This window comes from Schistocerca cancellata, chromosome 1 (assembly GCF_023864275.1).
Source record: "Schistocerca cancellata isolate TAMUIC-IGC-003103 chromosome 1, iqSchCanc2.1, whole genome shotgun sequence".
NCBI lineage: Eukaryota > Metazoa > Arthropoda > Insecta > Orthoptera > Acrididae > Schistocerca > Schistocerca cancellata.
Window position 1 is genome coordinate 1,047,902,206 of NC_064626.1, and position 17,605 is coordinate 1,047,919,810.

The 17,605-nt window shown below is 41.6% G+C and overlaps 1 protein-coding gene across 1 annotated transcript in view; it reads left to right on the forward strand.

Moving 5' to 3' along the window:
* The window catches only part of LOC126090345 (S-phase kinase-associated protein 2), a 128,165-nt gene that overhangs the window by 38,282 nt on the left and 72,278 nt on the right, over positions 1-17,605 (forward strand). Inside the window, exons 4-5 of the mRNA XM_049906980.1 lie at positions 10,071-10,294; positions 13,073-13,166. Of these exons, the coding sequence (XP_049762937.1) occupies positions 10,071-10,294; positions 13,073-13,166 (318 nt within the window). The remainder of the gene's footprint in view (positions 1-10,070; positions 10,295-13,072; positions 13,167-17,605) is intronic.

Sequence of the window (17,605 nt, forward strand, 5' to 3'; positions counted from 1 at the left end):
ATCGTGTGAAGTGAACTGTGGTCCGTTGTCAGACCAAAGTACTTCTGGCAAATCTTCTATACAAAATATGGAGGACAACGCTTGAATGGTGCTGCATGATGTGGTAGAAGCCATAGGCACCGCAAATGGGGACTTGCTAGAAGTCTACCACTGTGAGCCAACGAGTGTTCCAAAATTGTCCTGCAAAGTCTATGTGCACTTGTTGCCATGACGATTGAGTCTTGGGCAAAGCTGAGAATGTCTATGGTGGAGCAGATTTGTTTTCTGTGCACTTGACACAGTGATGTCATCTGTTCAATGTGGGTGTCCATGCTCTGCCAAGCACAGTGCCATCATTCTAATCGTTTAGTGCGAGCAATTCCCCAATGTCCTGGTGGAGCAACTGCAACACATTCTTTTGCAACACTTTGGGATTAAGAATATGCGATTGTCCACTGTCATTTTGAACTAGAATTACACCATGCACAACTGCAAGGTTATGCCGACGTGCAAAATATCAGTGTTCAACTGAATTCTGGATGCTGTTCAATGAACAAGGCCAAGATGTGTGAATATAATGCAACAAAATTTTAGATCTGGGTCTGCTTCTGTGGCCTATGCAATTTTTCTGGAGTGCAAGGGAAAAGATTCCAGCAATTAAGAGTCCTGTGCATTTTGGCAACAAGATGCGGCAGATGCATCAAGCTCAGTCTGGGCCAATTGGAAGGTGAGATAGGGCATCTGCATTGCCATGCTTTGCCTTAGGTCAGTATAAAATTTCATACTGATACTGTAAAAGCAACAAAACCAATCGTTGCAATTTTTGAGCAGTGCGTGTAGGAACCAGCTTTGACGGGTGAAACAAGGACTGCAAAGGCTTTTGATTGGTCACTAAATAAAACTTGTGGCCATACAAATAGTAATGGAATTTTGTCACATCATATCCAATAGCGAGAGCCTCTTTTTCTATTTGAGAATAATTGAACTGAGTTTGAGTGATCAATTTTGAGGCAAAAGCAATGGGTCTGTTTTGTACACCAATTCTGTGCAAAAGCAAAGTGCCAGTTCTGTAGGAAGAAGCATCGACTTGCAAAATACAGGCTGGGCAGGGTCAAAATGCACTAAACATCTGTCACTAAGCAAAACATTTTTGAGTTTCTGAAATGCGTTTTGAGACTCTTTAGTCCACACAAAAGGTAAATTTTTCATGCAGTGGAGCCACAATCTGAGTGGCATTTGGTATGAACCAAATGTAGTATGTCATCTTGTCTAGTACTGACTGCAGTTGAGACACCTTGCGAGGAACAGGCAGGTTACAGATTGCAAGCAAATGAGATTGGACGGGGTGCACACCGTAACAGTTTCACATGACCTAAGTACTGTAGTTCAGTTTGAAAAGTCACTTTTCGAGACAACACTTGAGTCCTGCTTCTGACAACATTCAAAAAAGAACATGCGAATTGGCAATGTGTTCCTCTGGTGTACAACCTGAGACAATAGTGTCAAGGTAGTTTGAACAAAATGGCACTTCTGCTGTTCAAGTTACATTTAAAAACGGCGGATGCAGAAGCTCTGCTGAAGGGCAAACACAAAAAAACTTGAAGAGTACTAAGTGTGTATTTACCACACTCACTTTCTGTGATTCTTCATCCAATGGAATTTGCAAGTAGGCATCACACAAATATCTATCTTAGAAAAGTAATGTCCTGCACCAAACCTGTCCACGAGTTCCTCAGGTTGAGGTAAGTGTCCACTACTGTCTGTGGGTTGACTGTAGACTTGAAGTCAACACAAATACAAATGCGACCAGAAGGTTTAGACAACAAAACAAGATGACTTGACCGTTGACTAGCTTGAATGGGAGCGATTACACTGTTATTTTGCAGTTCTCTAAATTCACTGGGTGCTTTCTCTCTTGAAGCAATTGGAACGGGGCAGGCCTTGAAGAACTTAAGATGTGCATTGTCTTTCAGTGTAACCTGCACTATTAAATTATTAGCTTTTCCCATTCCTGCTGAAAATAGTTAAGGAAATTCTTTAAACAAGCTAGCGACATTGTCTTTTGCATCAAAAGCTGACACTGAAAGGACATTGTCTTGGATGCTAAGGCCAAACAAATCTAAACCAAAAATGTTCTCACCGTCTCTGAATTTCAACACAGTAAAATTCACTGTCCTAGTGTGATTTGTTAGTGGCAGGCAAACTACAATGTCCGACCACTGGACTTTCCTGTCTGTTGTGAGCAGTGAGCTGCTTGCTAAATTAAGAAAGGCCTGGTGAGCCTAACTGTTTGTACATGGCACGAGTAAGCAAAGTTATTGAGGCACCTGTGTCTAACTGGAAGTTCCCATGATGGCCAGCAATTCGTAATGAGACAAATAGTTCGTTCAAACGTCATTGCACAGCACTAGCGTGAGGCGACGGCTCAACCTTGATCTTGCTTTTGTCAGAATCTGTTGTAGGTTTGAAAAACACAACGTTCATTGCATGTGCATAGCCTATTTTCTCTGGGAGTAGGCAAAATTGGCATTTTTGTGCTATTGCAAACAAACTGCTTGGACATAGCCTTTTTTTCCACTGTAAATCACTGTAAAAGTTGCCACAGCTACATTTAAATTTACACTTCCTAGTCATGCCTGTTAATTCTGTGTACCACTAGCAGTACATATGTTCTAGCTTTTTCTGTAAGTGAAAAAACTGATATCTAGCTGCAACTACTTGGACTTGCTGGTCATAATATTGAGTTAATGCAGCGATTACTTGGTCATAACTGAGTTCGTTGGGAGATGCTGTTGGGAATAGTTTTTAAATTAACCTGAACACTGGGGACCCTCACAATTGAAAGGAAGTACTTGACAGTACCATTAATATGATGAACTTCACAATGTGCTTGGAACTGAGTCAGGTATTCGTTGGTATGTCAGCCAATGCAGCTTGTGCAGCCAGTTGTTGTTGTTGTTGTTGTTGTTGTTGTCGTTGTTGTTGTACTATCATTAGTAGGACAGTAATTTGTTGGTTCTGGAACTGAAAAGCTTGTGTTAGATCCATCACCTTGGCAATCTGTGGCTGAGGTGTGGGGGCAGGGGGTGGAGGGAGCTGGGTAGACATGGTTCACACAAATACATGAGAGCAAAAACCAAGTAAAGCTTCTGAAAAGAAAATTTTGATTAGTTCTGCAGCTCCCCTCCTGGAATACATGAAAGAACGCAACAACAATTGAGCAAATAGTAATGAGGGCACTTGCAGGCTAAAACACGAGAAGCAAGCAAAATCTTTGGCCAAGTTGATTAACTTCAATCACTACTGAATTGTCCTCATCGCCACTTTTGGGCTTGTACCATAGGAGCAAAGCAAGGAAGAGGATGTTGTTTGGTGGCTGGTATCCTCTTTCTACAACACACATGTATTAACAGGGTTCTTTATTCGCATTAAGGAAGCTACTTGTCTTACGTGTCCATGTGTTGTGGTACAAATACTTCAATATTAGTCCACATTAGCCTCACAGCTGGTGAAGTAAAAGTCCCATTATATGATGAATGACAGACTTCAAACTAGAATGTGAGCTAGTGTGCCAGTGATGACTGCACAAGTGCCTGAGACTGAGCTAGTAACTGAGACGGACTGACTGAGCCATCTGGTCTGCAGCAGTGGTCGATCTAAATACTTGCAGTTGAGAGGGCATCATGGCATGTTACTAGTGAGCCTCTCTTTGGCCTCTCTCCTGATAAGCGAGTTTGATCCAGCGCCTACTACCAATCTTCTCGCTACATCTTTGCTGACCAGTGTGCTGGTGACAGCTTACACCAGCACATTATGATTGACTGATATGGCCTTGTAACATCAACCAAAACAGCCTTGCTGTGCTGGTACTGCAGACAGTTGAAAAGCAAGGGGAAACTATAGCCATAGTTTTCCCAGAGGGTATGAAGCTCTACTATATTGATAGATGATGGTATTCTCTAGGCTAAAATATTCTGGAGGAAAACAGTCTCCCATTTGGATCTCCAGGTGGGACAATCAGGAGGATGTCATCAGGAGAAACAAAACTGGTGTCCAGCAGATCAGTGTGTGGAATCTTAGATCCCTTAATGAGGCAGATAGGACAGAAAATTTAAAAATGGAAATGGTTAGGTTAAAGTTATAGTGGGAATAAGTTAAGTTTGGTGGCAGGAGGAACAGGACTTCTGTTGACGTGAATGCAGGGTTATAAATACAAATCAAATGGGGGTAATGCAGGAGTAGATTTAATAATGAATAAGAGACTTGGAGTTCAGGCAAGCTACTATGAACAGCATAGTGAACATATTATTGTAGCCAACATTCACGGATCCCACATCCATCACAGCAGTACAAATTTACATGCCAACTACCCTCACAGATAAGATTGAAGAAATATATTATGCGATACAAGAAATTATTCAGATGATTAAGGGAGCTGAAAATTTGATAGTGGTGTGGGACTGGAATTAAATAGTCGGAAAAGAAAGAGAAGGAAAAATAGTACGTGAATATGGACTGGGGCAAAGGAATGAAAGAGGAAACTGCTTGGTAACAAAGAACTTAATTGTTGCTGACACTTTGTTTAAGAATCATGAAAGGAGGATGTATACATAGGAGACCTGGACAATGGAAGCTTTCAAATTGATTCTATATTGTTAACACAAAGATTTCAGAACCAGATGTTAAACTGGAGACACATCCAGGGGCAAATGTGGATTCTGATCACAATTGAGTGATTATGAACTGTAGATTAAAATTGAAGCAATCGGAAAAAGGTAGGAATTTAAGTAGATTGAACCTGGATAAACTGAAAGAACCAGAGGTGGTTGTGAGTTTCAGCAGGAGCATTTGGGAGGCATTGACAAGAACAGGCGAAAAGAATATAGAAGAAAAACAGTTAACTTTTAGAGAGGAAATAATGAAGGTAGCAGAGGATCAAGTACGTAAAAAGGTAAGGTCTAATAGAAATGCGTGGGTAATATGAGATATTAAATTCAGTGGTGAAAGGAGAAAATATAAAAATGCAGCTAATTAAGCAGGCAAAAGAGAATTCAAATGTGTATAAAATGAGATTGACAGGAAGTGCAAAATGGCTAAGCAGAAATGGTTAGAGAGCAAATGATCTAGTAGCATATTTCACTAAGGGAAAGATAGATAATGCCCATATGAAAATTAGAGGCCCTTAGAGAAAAGAGAAGCAGATGTATGAATATGAAGTCAGATGGAATACCAGTCCTAAGCAAAGAAGGGAAAGGTGGAAGGAGTATATAAAGGATATATACAAGAGAGAGGAGCTTGATGGCAATATTACAGAACTGGAAGAGGATGTAGCCCGGGTTCCCGGGTTCGATTCCCGGTGGGGTCAGGGATTTTCTCTGCCTCGTGATGACTGGGTGTTGTGTGATGTCCTTAGGTTAGTTAGGTTTAAGTAGTTCTAAGTTCTAGGGGACTGATGACCATAGATGTTAAGTCCCATAGTGCTCAGAGCCATTTGAACCATTTTTGAAGAGGAGGTAGATGATGTGATGGAAGATATGATTTGTGATAAGAATTTGACTGAAAGATCTAAGTCGAAGCAAGACAAAAGTGGTAGATGACATGGACAGAATTACTAACAGCCTTTGGAGAGCCCTCTGACAAAACTCTTCCATGTGGCGTGCAATGTGTAGGAGACAGGCAAAATACCCTCAGACTTCAAGAAGAATATAATTATTCCAATTATGTAAGCAGGTGCAGACAGGTGTATTACCGAACTATCAGTTTAATAAGTCATGGTTACAAAATAACATAGATTATGTACAGAATAATGGAAAAACTGTTAGAATCCAACCTCGAGGAAGATCAATTAGGATTCTGGAGAAATGTAGGAAAACGTGAGGCATTACTGACCCTACAACTTCACATAAAAGGTAGGTTATGAAAAGGCAAACCTATGTTTATGGTATTTGTAAACTAGGAAAAGCTTTTGACAATGTTTACTGGACTGCTCTGTTTGAATTCTGAGGGTACCAGGGGTAAAACATAGGGGGAGAGAGGCTGTTTATAACTTGTACGGAAACCAGGTGGCAGTTACAAGAGTGGAAGGAGAGGAAGGAAAATGAGAGGGAAGCAGTGGTTGAAAAGGGAGTGAAAGGGGGGGGGGGGGGTAGCCAGTCACCAGTTTTATTTGATCTTTACATTGAGCAAGCGGTAGAGGAAACCAAAGAAAAATTTGGAGCATGAATTAAAGTTCAGGGAGAAGAAATAAAAACTTCAAGATTGTTGATGACATTGTAATTCTGCCAGAGACAGCAAAGAACTTGGAAGAGCAGTTTAATGGAATGGACAATGTTTTGAAAGGAGAGTATAAGATGAACATCAACAAAAGCAAAATGAGGATAATGGGATGTAGTCGAACTAAATCGGGTGATGCTGATTGAATTAGAATAGGAAATGACACACTTACAGTAGTTGAGTTTTGGTATTTGTGCAGCAAAATAACTGGTGACGGCTGAAACAGAGGATATAAAATGTAGATTAGCAATTGCAAAAAAGAGGAATTTAATGCCAAATATAGATTTAACTGTCTTGTTATTCAGATATGAAGAGGCTTGCACAGGATTAACATGGAGAGCTGCATCAAACCTGTCTTTGAAGACCCCCAACAGCAACATTTAATCTACTCTTCATTTGGAAATACTAATTAAAAACTTCATTTCAACATTTTAGGTGCCAGATAACTTCTTCAGTAAATTTCTCTTATTTCCACTTCTTCCTCTCACTAGAATGCATACATTGTCCAGAATTATATATTCTTCCTGAAAGCAAATGTTTTTTGAGAGCTGTAAATACATTTACTTGCTTGTCTTAAGAGTTAAAAAAAAGTGCATTGATATATGTAAAAATGTTGCTTAAATAGGTAACATGAAGTGGACAATTTCTACCAAATAATCTTTCAATTTGAAACTGTGCACTAAAAACCACATACCTCATCCCTCATCTAAAAGTGAGTTATCAATTCTTGAGATAAGCATTTGCCTTCAATATGGAAAGTGAGATGCAATTTCTTCTGTGGTTTCAGGTAGATCCCATTTCATTAGGTACAACAGATGCTTTTCCCATGTCCTCATTACTATCTTGAATAAAGGATTATAATGTTGTAGTTTTTATGATGTTGATGACATAAAGCACTTTCTTTTCCTTCCTATGGGTCATTCTGTGGATACGAGAACAGTTTTTGGTAATATTTTCAAACAAAGGAAAATCCAAGACGGAATGTAACAATATAACGTCCTCCCATCACCACCTACCAGAGTCCCGACACAAACATCACCTATCCCATCAAAACCAGTCATTTGATCTACAAGCCAAGCTGCATTGTATATGGGCATGACAACCAACAAGTTGTCTGTCTACCTGAATGGCCGCCGACAAATTGTGGTCAAGAAACAAATGGACCACCCTGTTGCTGATCAAGCTGCCAAACAAGGCATCCTTCATTTCAGTCGTGGCTTCACAGCCTGTACCATATGGATCCTTCACACCAACACCAGGTGGGAACTTTCTCTGCAGTACATCCTATGTTCCTGTAACCCTCCTAGCCTCAACCTTCATTAGTCACTGTCATCACGAATCCAGACCCTTCGCTGTTCCCATTTCAGCACGACACAGCTGTCATTCCACCATCTCATCCAGTCTTTTTACTTCACTCCTGTTCCACTACTCCCTACCCTCTCTCCACCTCTCTTCTGCTTTCCATCTAACCTGCAGCACTTCACTGTCCGCCACCCCTACCATACATCCCTCCTCCTCCCCACTCCATGCCCCAGCCTCCTCATTAACCCCACCCAGTCGCCACTCCCATCATGCGCTGGTGCTGCTGCTCACAGTTTGGTTTCAGTTGCCTGAGACTGCAGTCTTGTTTGTGAGTTGTGTGTGTGTAGTCTATTATTGACAAAGGCCTTATGGCTGAAAGCTTTGTGACAGTCTTTTTATTGTGCCTGTCTGTGACTCAACATCTCCACTTTTTGGTAATATTTTAATTTTCTGTGCAACATTATTAGTTATGCCTCTCACATTCTTTGTTCCACTGGCACAGCAATGCAGTTGCCTTGTGGTATTTTACTCTCTTCGAGGAAAGGATTTAGGAAATCAAATATTTCACCTCCAGTATTAAACGTTTGTGAGCCTTGCATAGAACAACCTCCAGCAATGAGATGTCTTGGTGGTACCTAACAATTACAGTTAACACTGAGAGACTAACTACGCTTTTGTGAAGGAAACTTTAATGACTTTTTAAGTAAAGTAGGTTCATACTTTATATTGGTTGCTAAATTTATGATGCACTGAGCTGCCCTGTTGTCCTAAAGGGGGATTCTATCTGTTTCTTTTGCAGACTGTTCAGCTAAAATACATTTTGCTGTCTCTGTAAGTTAAGGTTTAATATCATTTTCTGCGGCAGAGTAGACTTGACCATATTGAGTTCTCATAGCCAACTTAAGTAAAAAAAAAAACCTTGATTGCGGTTTGAACCATAAACATTATTAATTTTAAATGTAAAGTCACATTTTCAAATGAAGGATTCAATTTTTTCTGTAAGCTCACCGTGAGCAGGTTCCTAGTTTTTTAGTACTTGCCTCATAGAAGCATTAACTGGCATAACTGCTGTTGAGGTACATCCATTGGTGTCATTTTCATTACTACTATAGTTCTCTTTAGTTAAAGAGCAAGGTATAAGGTTTGAAGTACACATTATGTTCTGCAATAGAATGCTTTAGAGACCTCTCCATCCTGCAACAAACTATAGTCGCAGCTACATTTTAAGATTGAATGAAATTTGGAGGGTCTCATTCACAATATTTTTAACAGCAGAAATATAAAACTCAAAGGGAACTATTAATACAGGCATTCACTTTTATGATTTCATTAAAAAGGTGGATCAGGGGAGTTTTATAGGAATTGATAACAAATGTACAAGCACTCGTCATTTATAAATAAGGTTTACAAAGCATAATTCACCTGGTCTCTAAAAAATACACCCTTATTCAGTATCATGATTCATACCAATTGTACAAATTGGTAAGTGGATGTGAGGGTTAGCTGTTCTATTTTTTAGAGGTGTTGATTTTTGTTTTTGAAGTTACATTATTGAGTGTTATAAAAGGGCATGTGACTTCCACAGGACCGTTGTGTAATCTCCATGGAACCCAGAGTTCAGTGGAAAACAGTTTAAGAAACACTTCTTGATGCAGTTACCATAAACAGAATTGCTGCTGTTGTAGTATTAATTGTATTGTTGGTCTCTTTTGATGACTTTTGTCTGCACTGTGGGTCTATGACTTTAAACTCAGCAGAATGTCTTCTTCAAATAGCAAATCAGGAGGCATGTTATGGATCCAAAAATCACGGGTGTAGTATTCATGTGCATTTCTGTGTAATTTGATCAAAGGGTTATTAGTAAACTCAAAAACCATCAAATGCTGTCCTTGCACTGTTTCTAGGTATAGACTCCCAAGCTATTAAGGGAGATGGTTTCTTTGAAGAAGGTAGCTCATAAGTCTGTTACAATGAGAAGGTAATACATTTTAAAATGACCATGTTTTAGATAGAGGTACACTGATTTATTACACTTCCTGAAAATGTGCTAGAGTAATCTGAAGAATAACCCTTCAGTTTAAATGCGATTGGCTATTTTGACTGGAAGAAATGCAGTTATTTATATTTCTCATCTCGTGTCATAAGTCTCCCCTGACCTGCAGTTCTTGATGGCTTTCCCGAAATCTACCCCTTTTCCTAGACCTCTCCAGTCCTTTTCCTTCACCTCTCTTCCTTCCCATTCAACAGTTTTGCCTGAAGGAGGAGCCACTGGCTCTGAAAGCTCGCCTGATTACAATCTCTTTTGTGTGTGTGTTCTGCTGCTGCTTGGTGAGTAGATTTTTTACCTATCCAATTACACTATGCTGCTTAACTTTGTTAGACAAGATTATTCTCTTTGTCCTTATCTACTGTGATTTAGAATTAGTGAAGATTGTGGGAATCAGATTATGTCTAATGTGTAATGTATTAAGTGAGCCTTGAAACAGATATTCCTGAAGTGTGTGCTTTTGCTGTAGATATGTTCAACAAACTATCAGATGAGATGGTATTAATGGTGTTCCGTTGGCTACCAAAAAAGACACTTGCACTCACAGCACGTGTCTGTAAGAGATGGAAAAGGATTTCCTTAGATGAAGCATTATGGACTCGTATAGATCTTGGATCCCGCGTTTTACAGCCTGGAAGTATGGAGCATATCATGAAAAGAGGTGTCCTGATTCTTCGTCTTTCACAGGCAGTTGTAAGTATTTAATATTCTTGCAATTTCATTATGTTTGCTCTATACTTCAGAATTACCAGAACAATAATTTGTTTGAAAATAGTAGCCTATACATTTATTACACAATAAAGCTCTTCCCATGTTAAAGAAATACACACCAGACATGTGCAAAAGAATCCTCAAGTTTTCATTTATCTTTGCTACAGTTGTTTGTTTCTGTAGCTGGTAAATGTATCCACTTACTCTTCAGTATTGTTGCTAACAATAGAAAGGCTCAGTGTAATGAAATGTGAAGTTAGTTCAAGATGATCTTTGAGCTTGTTTTTGAATCGAGCTAGGTTTTCTGATCTGTTTGAGGTAGCATGGAAGAAAAATAGTTTGGAGAGAAGCTGCAACCTTGATAATGTGTATATAACATTTTAAGGAGACAGTATATCTGGCCAGAATGTGTTAAAGTGAAATGTGTGGTCCTCCACTCTAATAAGACATGCTGAACAATTCGTACTTAGTTGCAGAAGCGCTTGAACATTCCTCCATTACAGAGATAAGATTTTCTGTAGTCATTACAAAATTCAGTTATTACGATCAAAATATTATTTAGAACCATTAGGCTGGAAGAACCTTCAGTATTCTTAAATGGTCTCTCATTAATATTTTTCCACATATCTTTGCCATGACAAATTGCCTTTTCACTTCTGCCTGTTTCTTCAGCAGACATTAGTTTGAACATTTTTGTCACCCGCCTGCATGAATGGCTGACATTGTCAAAGCTTCACCTTCCAATGCTGATGGCAGACTAGTCGAATTTGTGACTGCAGATAAGTCCCTGGCATGCCAATGTCTGAGGCTTTTTCTGTGGTTGTTACCACTGTAGTTATCTGTGCTACCTGAAATAAACATTTGCTGCAGCATGGTAATCTAGGATCCATTCTCCTTGAGGCTTTTCTCTTTCTTGTTGTTGTGTATGGATTTCTATAGCTACGTTGAATGAGTGTGTTTGTTAGCTCTTACCTTCAGCAAGAACACCATCACTTCACACAAGGAAGGTATCATCGACGTAGCTGCTCCACACCTTAATTTTACAGTCTCTCATCGTGAGACATGCATGAAAGAGCTATTTCATGTAGAATGGCAACTTTACGAACAGCTGTAATGTGTCTACATGGGTAGTCCACTTAGTCAGGTGGTGGCAAACTACTTCATAGGACATTTCGAAACATAGGCACTGGACTTGAGATGTTATAAAAGTAATTTGTGGTACAGATACATTTAAGATTCCTTCATTGTTGGGAACCATGGTGAGGAACAGCCCATTGTGTTCGTGAGACATCTGAACAATCTTGATTTCAACATAAAATTTACTATTGTGATAGAAAAGGACCAACAGCTAAACTTTCTAGATGAGGGGTGGTGAAAACCTGGAACACAGTGTGTACTGAAAACTAACACACACCGACTGATGCCTGCATAATCTCTCATCCACTACCTGAGCCAGACAAGAGGGTTGATTAACACCACTAACTTGGTGGGGAAGGCCGGCAGACTTAAATACATTATAAAATGCTCCGCATGTGGGGACAGCCTTTGTCCTCACCCACGAGATTTGCATGCTGTTTTTTTGTCAGGGCACTGATTACCATGATGTTGAGAGCCCCCATCAACATCATTAGGGATGATTAATACACTCGTAAATCTCAAAATATAAATGTGGGAGCCACAATACCTTATATGTGAGATGTGACACCTGAAAAGCATTCTGAAGAGCAATGGGTACTCCATTAGTTATGAAACAAGTGTCATGGAATCACTCGGCAATGACATGTTGGAAGAAGAAACGTTGCATACCGACTGCCTGCCATATATTCCCGGAGATACAGATTCAGCAGTCTATTGCATAAACAAGGCCTAAAGATAATGTCAAAGATGATCAGAGGTCTCAGATTTGCAAAGGATAAAAGCCACTTGCAATGTTGTGAGTATACTGCATACTAGGTACATGTGGTAAAGTCTGTTGGAATGACTGGATGATCAATCAACACCAGGATCACCGAAAATAAACAGCGCTGCTGGTTGGGACAAATAGTCAGTTGTGGCAGAGTATGTGCTTTGTAAGGCTTACCACATAATAAAATTTGCCGACATTGAAGTTCTTGGCGTGAAGAACAGCTACCACACCCATTTTTTCAGGGAAGCTATAGAAATCCACAAAAATAACAGCTTAAAGAGGAAATCCTCAAGGTGAATTCAGCTTGGATTGCTGTGCTGAAGTGAACAGCCATTGCAGGTAGCAAGGGAGGAACCACAGTGGTAACAACCATGTAAAAGCCATAAGCTTTACTGCAGTCCACCACTATCAGCGGACAGTGAAACTTCAACATTGCCAGCCACTCATGCTGCTGAAATGTCAGAATAATCATCAAACATTGCTCACAGAACCTGAGACAGAAACCAAAGGCAATTTGTCAAGAAGTGGCTATGTAAACATAACAATTTTGCATGTTTGCCTTGTTTTTGAAAGTGAAAACTCATAATTGATATGGATGAAGTGTCTTTGGATGTGGGAAGGTCCATTTCTTTCTAACGGATACCAATTATGACTACATTTCAGTTTATAAAATAAACATACTCAGTAGTGAAACTAGAATCGTTTGCAAGTTTTTCTACTGTGCCCCCTCACAATTCCTAAAAAGTCCATTGCTGTTGACATAAATTGATAGATAATACTATTGAAGTTTTTGCCAAATATTTAATCATGGTTTTTGTATCTTAAAAGCTTAATTTTTCCTTTTTCTTTTTCAGATTCCTGACCCGGTTTTCCTATCCAGCAGTCCACTGACAGAAGAATGCAGACTACAATATTTAGACCTTAGTATGGCTAGTGTGTCTGAAAAAGGTAAAGCCAGCTTGTGGTTGTGTGGATGTTACATTTGGTGACTTTTTGAACTGTTCGTATGGTAAATATTTTTGATAGTTGCTGAACTTCCTGCGATATTTCATTGCTTATAGTGAGAAATGCACTAAATCCTTTATCTATGCAATGTAAGGTGTTTTGTGTAGATGGTTTGTATAATGTCAAGTGGCACTGAAACTTCATGCAAGCCATTATTGAGAGCTTTGAGAGTTTATGTACTTAGAGTTATTTGGTTTCCTGTGTTGTATTAAAACATAAAATCTTGTAAGAGTAGACCCCTGCAGATACAAAAGTGATTGTCATACATTATTTGTGGGATAAAAAAACGTTAGCCATCATCCAAACTGCATTTTTGTGTACACTGTTGTGTCTAAAGTTAAATGCAGTTCTTTAGTTTTTGTGCACAAGTGTATTAATGTGCCCTAAACATTTCACCTTACAAAAATTAATTTTTGTTCCTAGAATTTTATCCCTAATAACTTCAGAATTACAAAGTGTGAATTCCAGTCAACATTGCCAACTTTTGTTAATTTTACAAATGTTGTGTGTTTTTGTCTCCCCAACTTGCCATTGCTGTTCAGTTTAACTTTCTCACTTCTTGTATTTTTTAGTAGGCCTAACAATGCAATTTGGACTCGGTTTACTTATCAAACATTGATGTATCCTGCATACCAGGTGGAACAGTTTTACAGTTGATTCTCCCAAGGATCTAAATAGTTCAGAGTGAATATCTACTCCAGGTATCTTGTTTTAACACTTTGCTGTCAGTGCGTCTCATAAAAAGTTATTTGCTTGGTGCTGGCAGCGCTAATTTGGATTACTTGGTTTGTCGCCAGCCGTTCTTGAGTTTGAGAGATAATAAATTGTTAAGTTTTACTAATCTCATAGTTAGATCTCATAAGTTCTCAACCCTGTTCCCCCACTTTCATGAAATTTCAGTGATACACATACGCAAATAAGTACAAAACTTGGTTCATATATTTATTTGCATTGTCTTTGGTACTTAGTATTTATCTTTTATATGATATGCAACAAAACAGTCTCCAAGATGTAATGCAACTCCACAGGACTTGCACTGTAAGTTTGTTGTTCTGTTTTGTTTCTGGACAATGTATGGCAGTGTCTTAGTTTTCGTTTCGGAAATATGGAGGCCTATTAGTTAGTGTTGCTTTATGTTACCGGAAAGTATGTCAACCGGATCATGACCCCCCAGGGGTCCACAACTCTTTTGTGGATACGTGCGTAGCGAGCACGGGACCCCGAGCTAATGTGGCCTTCCTTCCTTTCTGGGCTGCATACCTTCCCTTTCCGCATCCTTCCCCATCCCCTATCTTCGCCCCTCCTCCCCTCACCTCTGGCTCTTTCCTTCCCTTTCTCCCCATCTGGGAGTATGGTTTGTGCCTACGTCCGGAGACGGACGCTCTACACTGTTACAAATTCCTTGCTTTCTATACTTGCAAGTCTTCGTCCTTCCTCTGTCCTTCTCTTTTCCTTCACTTTTCCTTCCCGCTTCTCTCTGCACTTTTCTCCGCTGCAGCGTTTGAGACTTCTCTTCTTTCCTTTCCTTTCTCTTTCTCTTTCTTCCTCCCTGTGCGTGTCTGAAGGCCGACCCACGCCTTTTTGTGCGTAGCCGGTGACGGGGTAACGCGTAATTCCCCGCCCCGGGTAGACAGGTAGGACACGTACGTACCCCCTGGTAACGGCCAGGCCCAGGGAGGGGTGATTACCTGAGCTGATACCTTCCGAAAGTGCCGATTGGTCCCTCCGTCCGTTTGTCGGGAGGTGTGACCTGAGGTGTGAACAATCACCTAAGGCGGGAGTGCCCTCAGAGAGGGCCCCCACAAGGGAGGAGCGCGCCATCGGAGACGCCGGTAATCATGGGGGATTCTTCCGCAATGGTTTCCTCACCTTCCACTATGTCTGCTCACATGCGTAAGTATACTGAGTCTCAGCCACAGACGGTTCTTCCATCGTTGCCACAGTTCCTTGTTGCTTCTCGGTCTGACGAAGGTCACGACTTCTCCACGGTCAACCCTTTCATTATTCAGAAAGGTGTCGACGCAATTGCAGGTCCTGTAAAGTCTTGTCCCAGATTACGGAATGGCACCTTGTTGTTAGAAACACACAGTGCCCTCCAGGCACAAAAATTGCTGCGTGCTTCACTGCTCCACACCTTCCCTGTCCAGGTTGAAGCGCACCGCACTTTAAATTCCTCGCGTGCAGTCGTTTATACACGCTCCCTCTATGGATTGTCTGACGAAGAAATTCAGCACTATCTTTCTGACCAGGGCGTAATGGCTGTTCATAGAGTTATGAAAAGGGTTGACACGAACATCATTCCCACCCGCACTGTCTTCTTGACATTTGACAAAGTTCAACTCCCATCGAAAATCAAAGCAGGCTATGAGATAATTTCCATTCGCCCTTACGTCCCAAACCCTACGCGTTGTTATCGGTGTCAGCGGTTCAATCACACCAGCCAGTCCTGTTCCAATCCGGCCAAATGTGTTAAGTGTGGCAAGGATGCCCATGAGGGTGCTTGTCCACCTCCATCCCCTCGCTGTATCAACTGTATGGGTGACCACGCTGCTTCCTCTCGAGATTGCCCCGTTTTTAAGGACGAAAAGTTCATCCAGGAAATCACAGTGAAGGAAAAGGTGTTGACCTTTGCTGCTCGAAAATTATTCGCCAGTTGACAGCCCACCGTGCCTCAGACAGGAAAATACAGCACTGTCCTTGCTTCTCCTCGGCCAACAAAGGAGGTGGCCACGCAGACTTGCGACCTCACCTTTAGTGCCACGGTCGTCAGATCGGCCAGCGCAAAGATCGTCCGTTCAACCTCACCTCTTTCGCCTGCCCACTCTATGGCTCACCCTTCATCGGGTTCTGCTAAATCTCGAGCCCAAAAGTCCGAAACCAAGACTTCGAAAAAAGAGCATACTCGTGAAGATTTTTTACGTACCCCAACTTCACAACCATCGGTTCCTCCTTCATCTAAACATCATAATTCCAAGAAGGCTACAAAGAAACCCAGTTCATCTCCTTCTCCGCCAAGGCGTGTCCCATCTACAGCACCACCTGGCGGAAATCGCCCTCGGCCGTCTTCTGTGTCGCCGAGGCGCACTGCTGGTGGCCGGTCAACCGGCCGATTGCTGGTGGCAGGAGCTGCTCCTGACCAACCTATGGATCAGGATCTTCTGCCTTCGGCTGAATGCCATTCCATGCTGTCGGTCGCTAGCTCCGAGCAGTCCTTGAGTTGACAGCAACTTTGGTCACACTCCTCCATTTTCTGTTCACCCCATGTCCATTATCCACTGGAATATCCGCGGCATTCGAGCCAATCTGGATAAATTGTCGGTCCTCTTACGATCCTACTAGCCGGTCATCTTCTGTCTTCAGGAAACAAAGCTGCGTCCCCATGATCGCTTTGTTCTCCCTCATTTTCAGTCCGTCCGATATGACCTCTCCTCTGTTTAAGGCACTCCAGCCCATGGAGGACTCATGATTCTTCTCCATGATACTCTCCATTATCACCCAATCCCCTTAAACACTTCCTTCCAAGCTGTCGCCGTCCGTCTTTCCCTTTCTGGATACACGTTCTCTCTTTGTACTGTATACATTCCATCGTCCACACCAATGGCACGAGCTGATCTCCTTCATCTTCTTGGTCAGCTTCCACCCCCCTATTTGCTGGTTGGGGACTTCAATGCCCACCACCCGCTTTGGGGATCTCCACATCCTTGTCCACGTGGCTCACTATTGCTAGACGTCTTCCACCAAGCGGATCTAGTTTGCCGCAACACTGGGGTCCCTACCTTTTTGTCTGCCTCCACGACACATTTATCCCATTTGGACCTTGGGGTCGGTACTGTTCCGCTGGCTCGGTGCTTCGAATGGTTCGCCCTTGATGATACACATTCGAGTGACCACTTTCCATGTGTCCTTAGACTGCAGCCTCAACTGCCATATATGTCAGAGATGCTGGAAGTTTGCCCAGGCCGACTGGACACTTTTTTCGTCTCTAGCGACATTCGATGACCGTCACTTTCCCAGCGTTGACGATAAGGTCACACACGTTACCGACATTATTCTTACAGCTGCGGAACGTTCAATACCACGCACCTCCAAATTGCCCCCCCCCCCCCCCCTCCCCTCCGTTCCAAGAAGGCAAGCTGGAAATTCTTTATTAGCTCATTTAACACCTTCACTCCCTCCTCGGAAGTTTGGAGTCGGCTTCGACGGTTCTCAGGCACGCCTATTTTGTCCCCGGTCTCTGGGCTCACTGTCGCGCATGATACATTAGAGGTCCCCGTCGCAATTTCTAACTCATCGGGTCAGCTCTTTGCTGAGATTTCGATCTCTTCAAATTACCCGCCAGCGTTTCTCCCGAAGAAACGTGCAGCGGAAGTGCGACCTCTTGC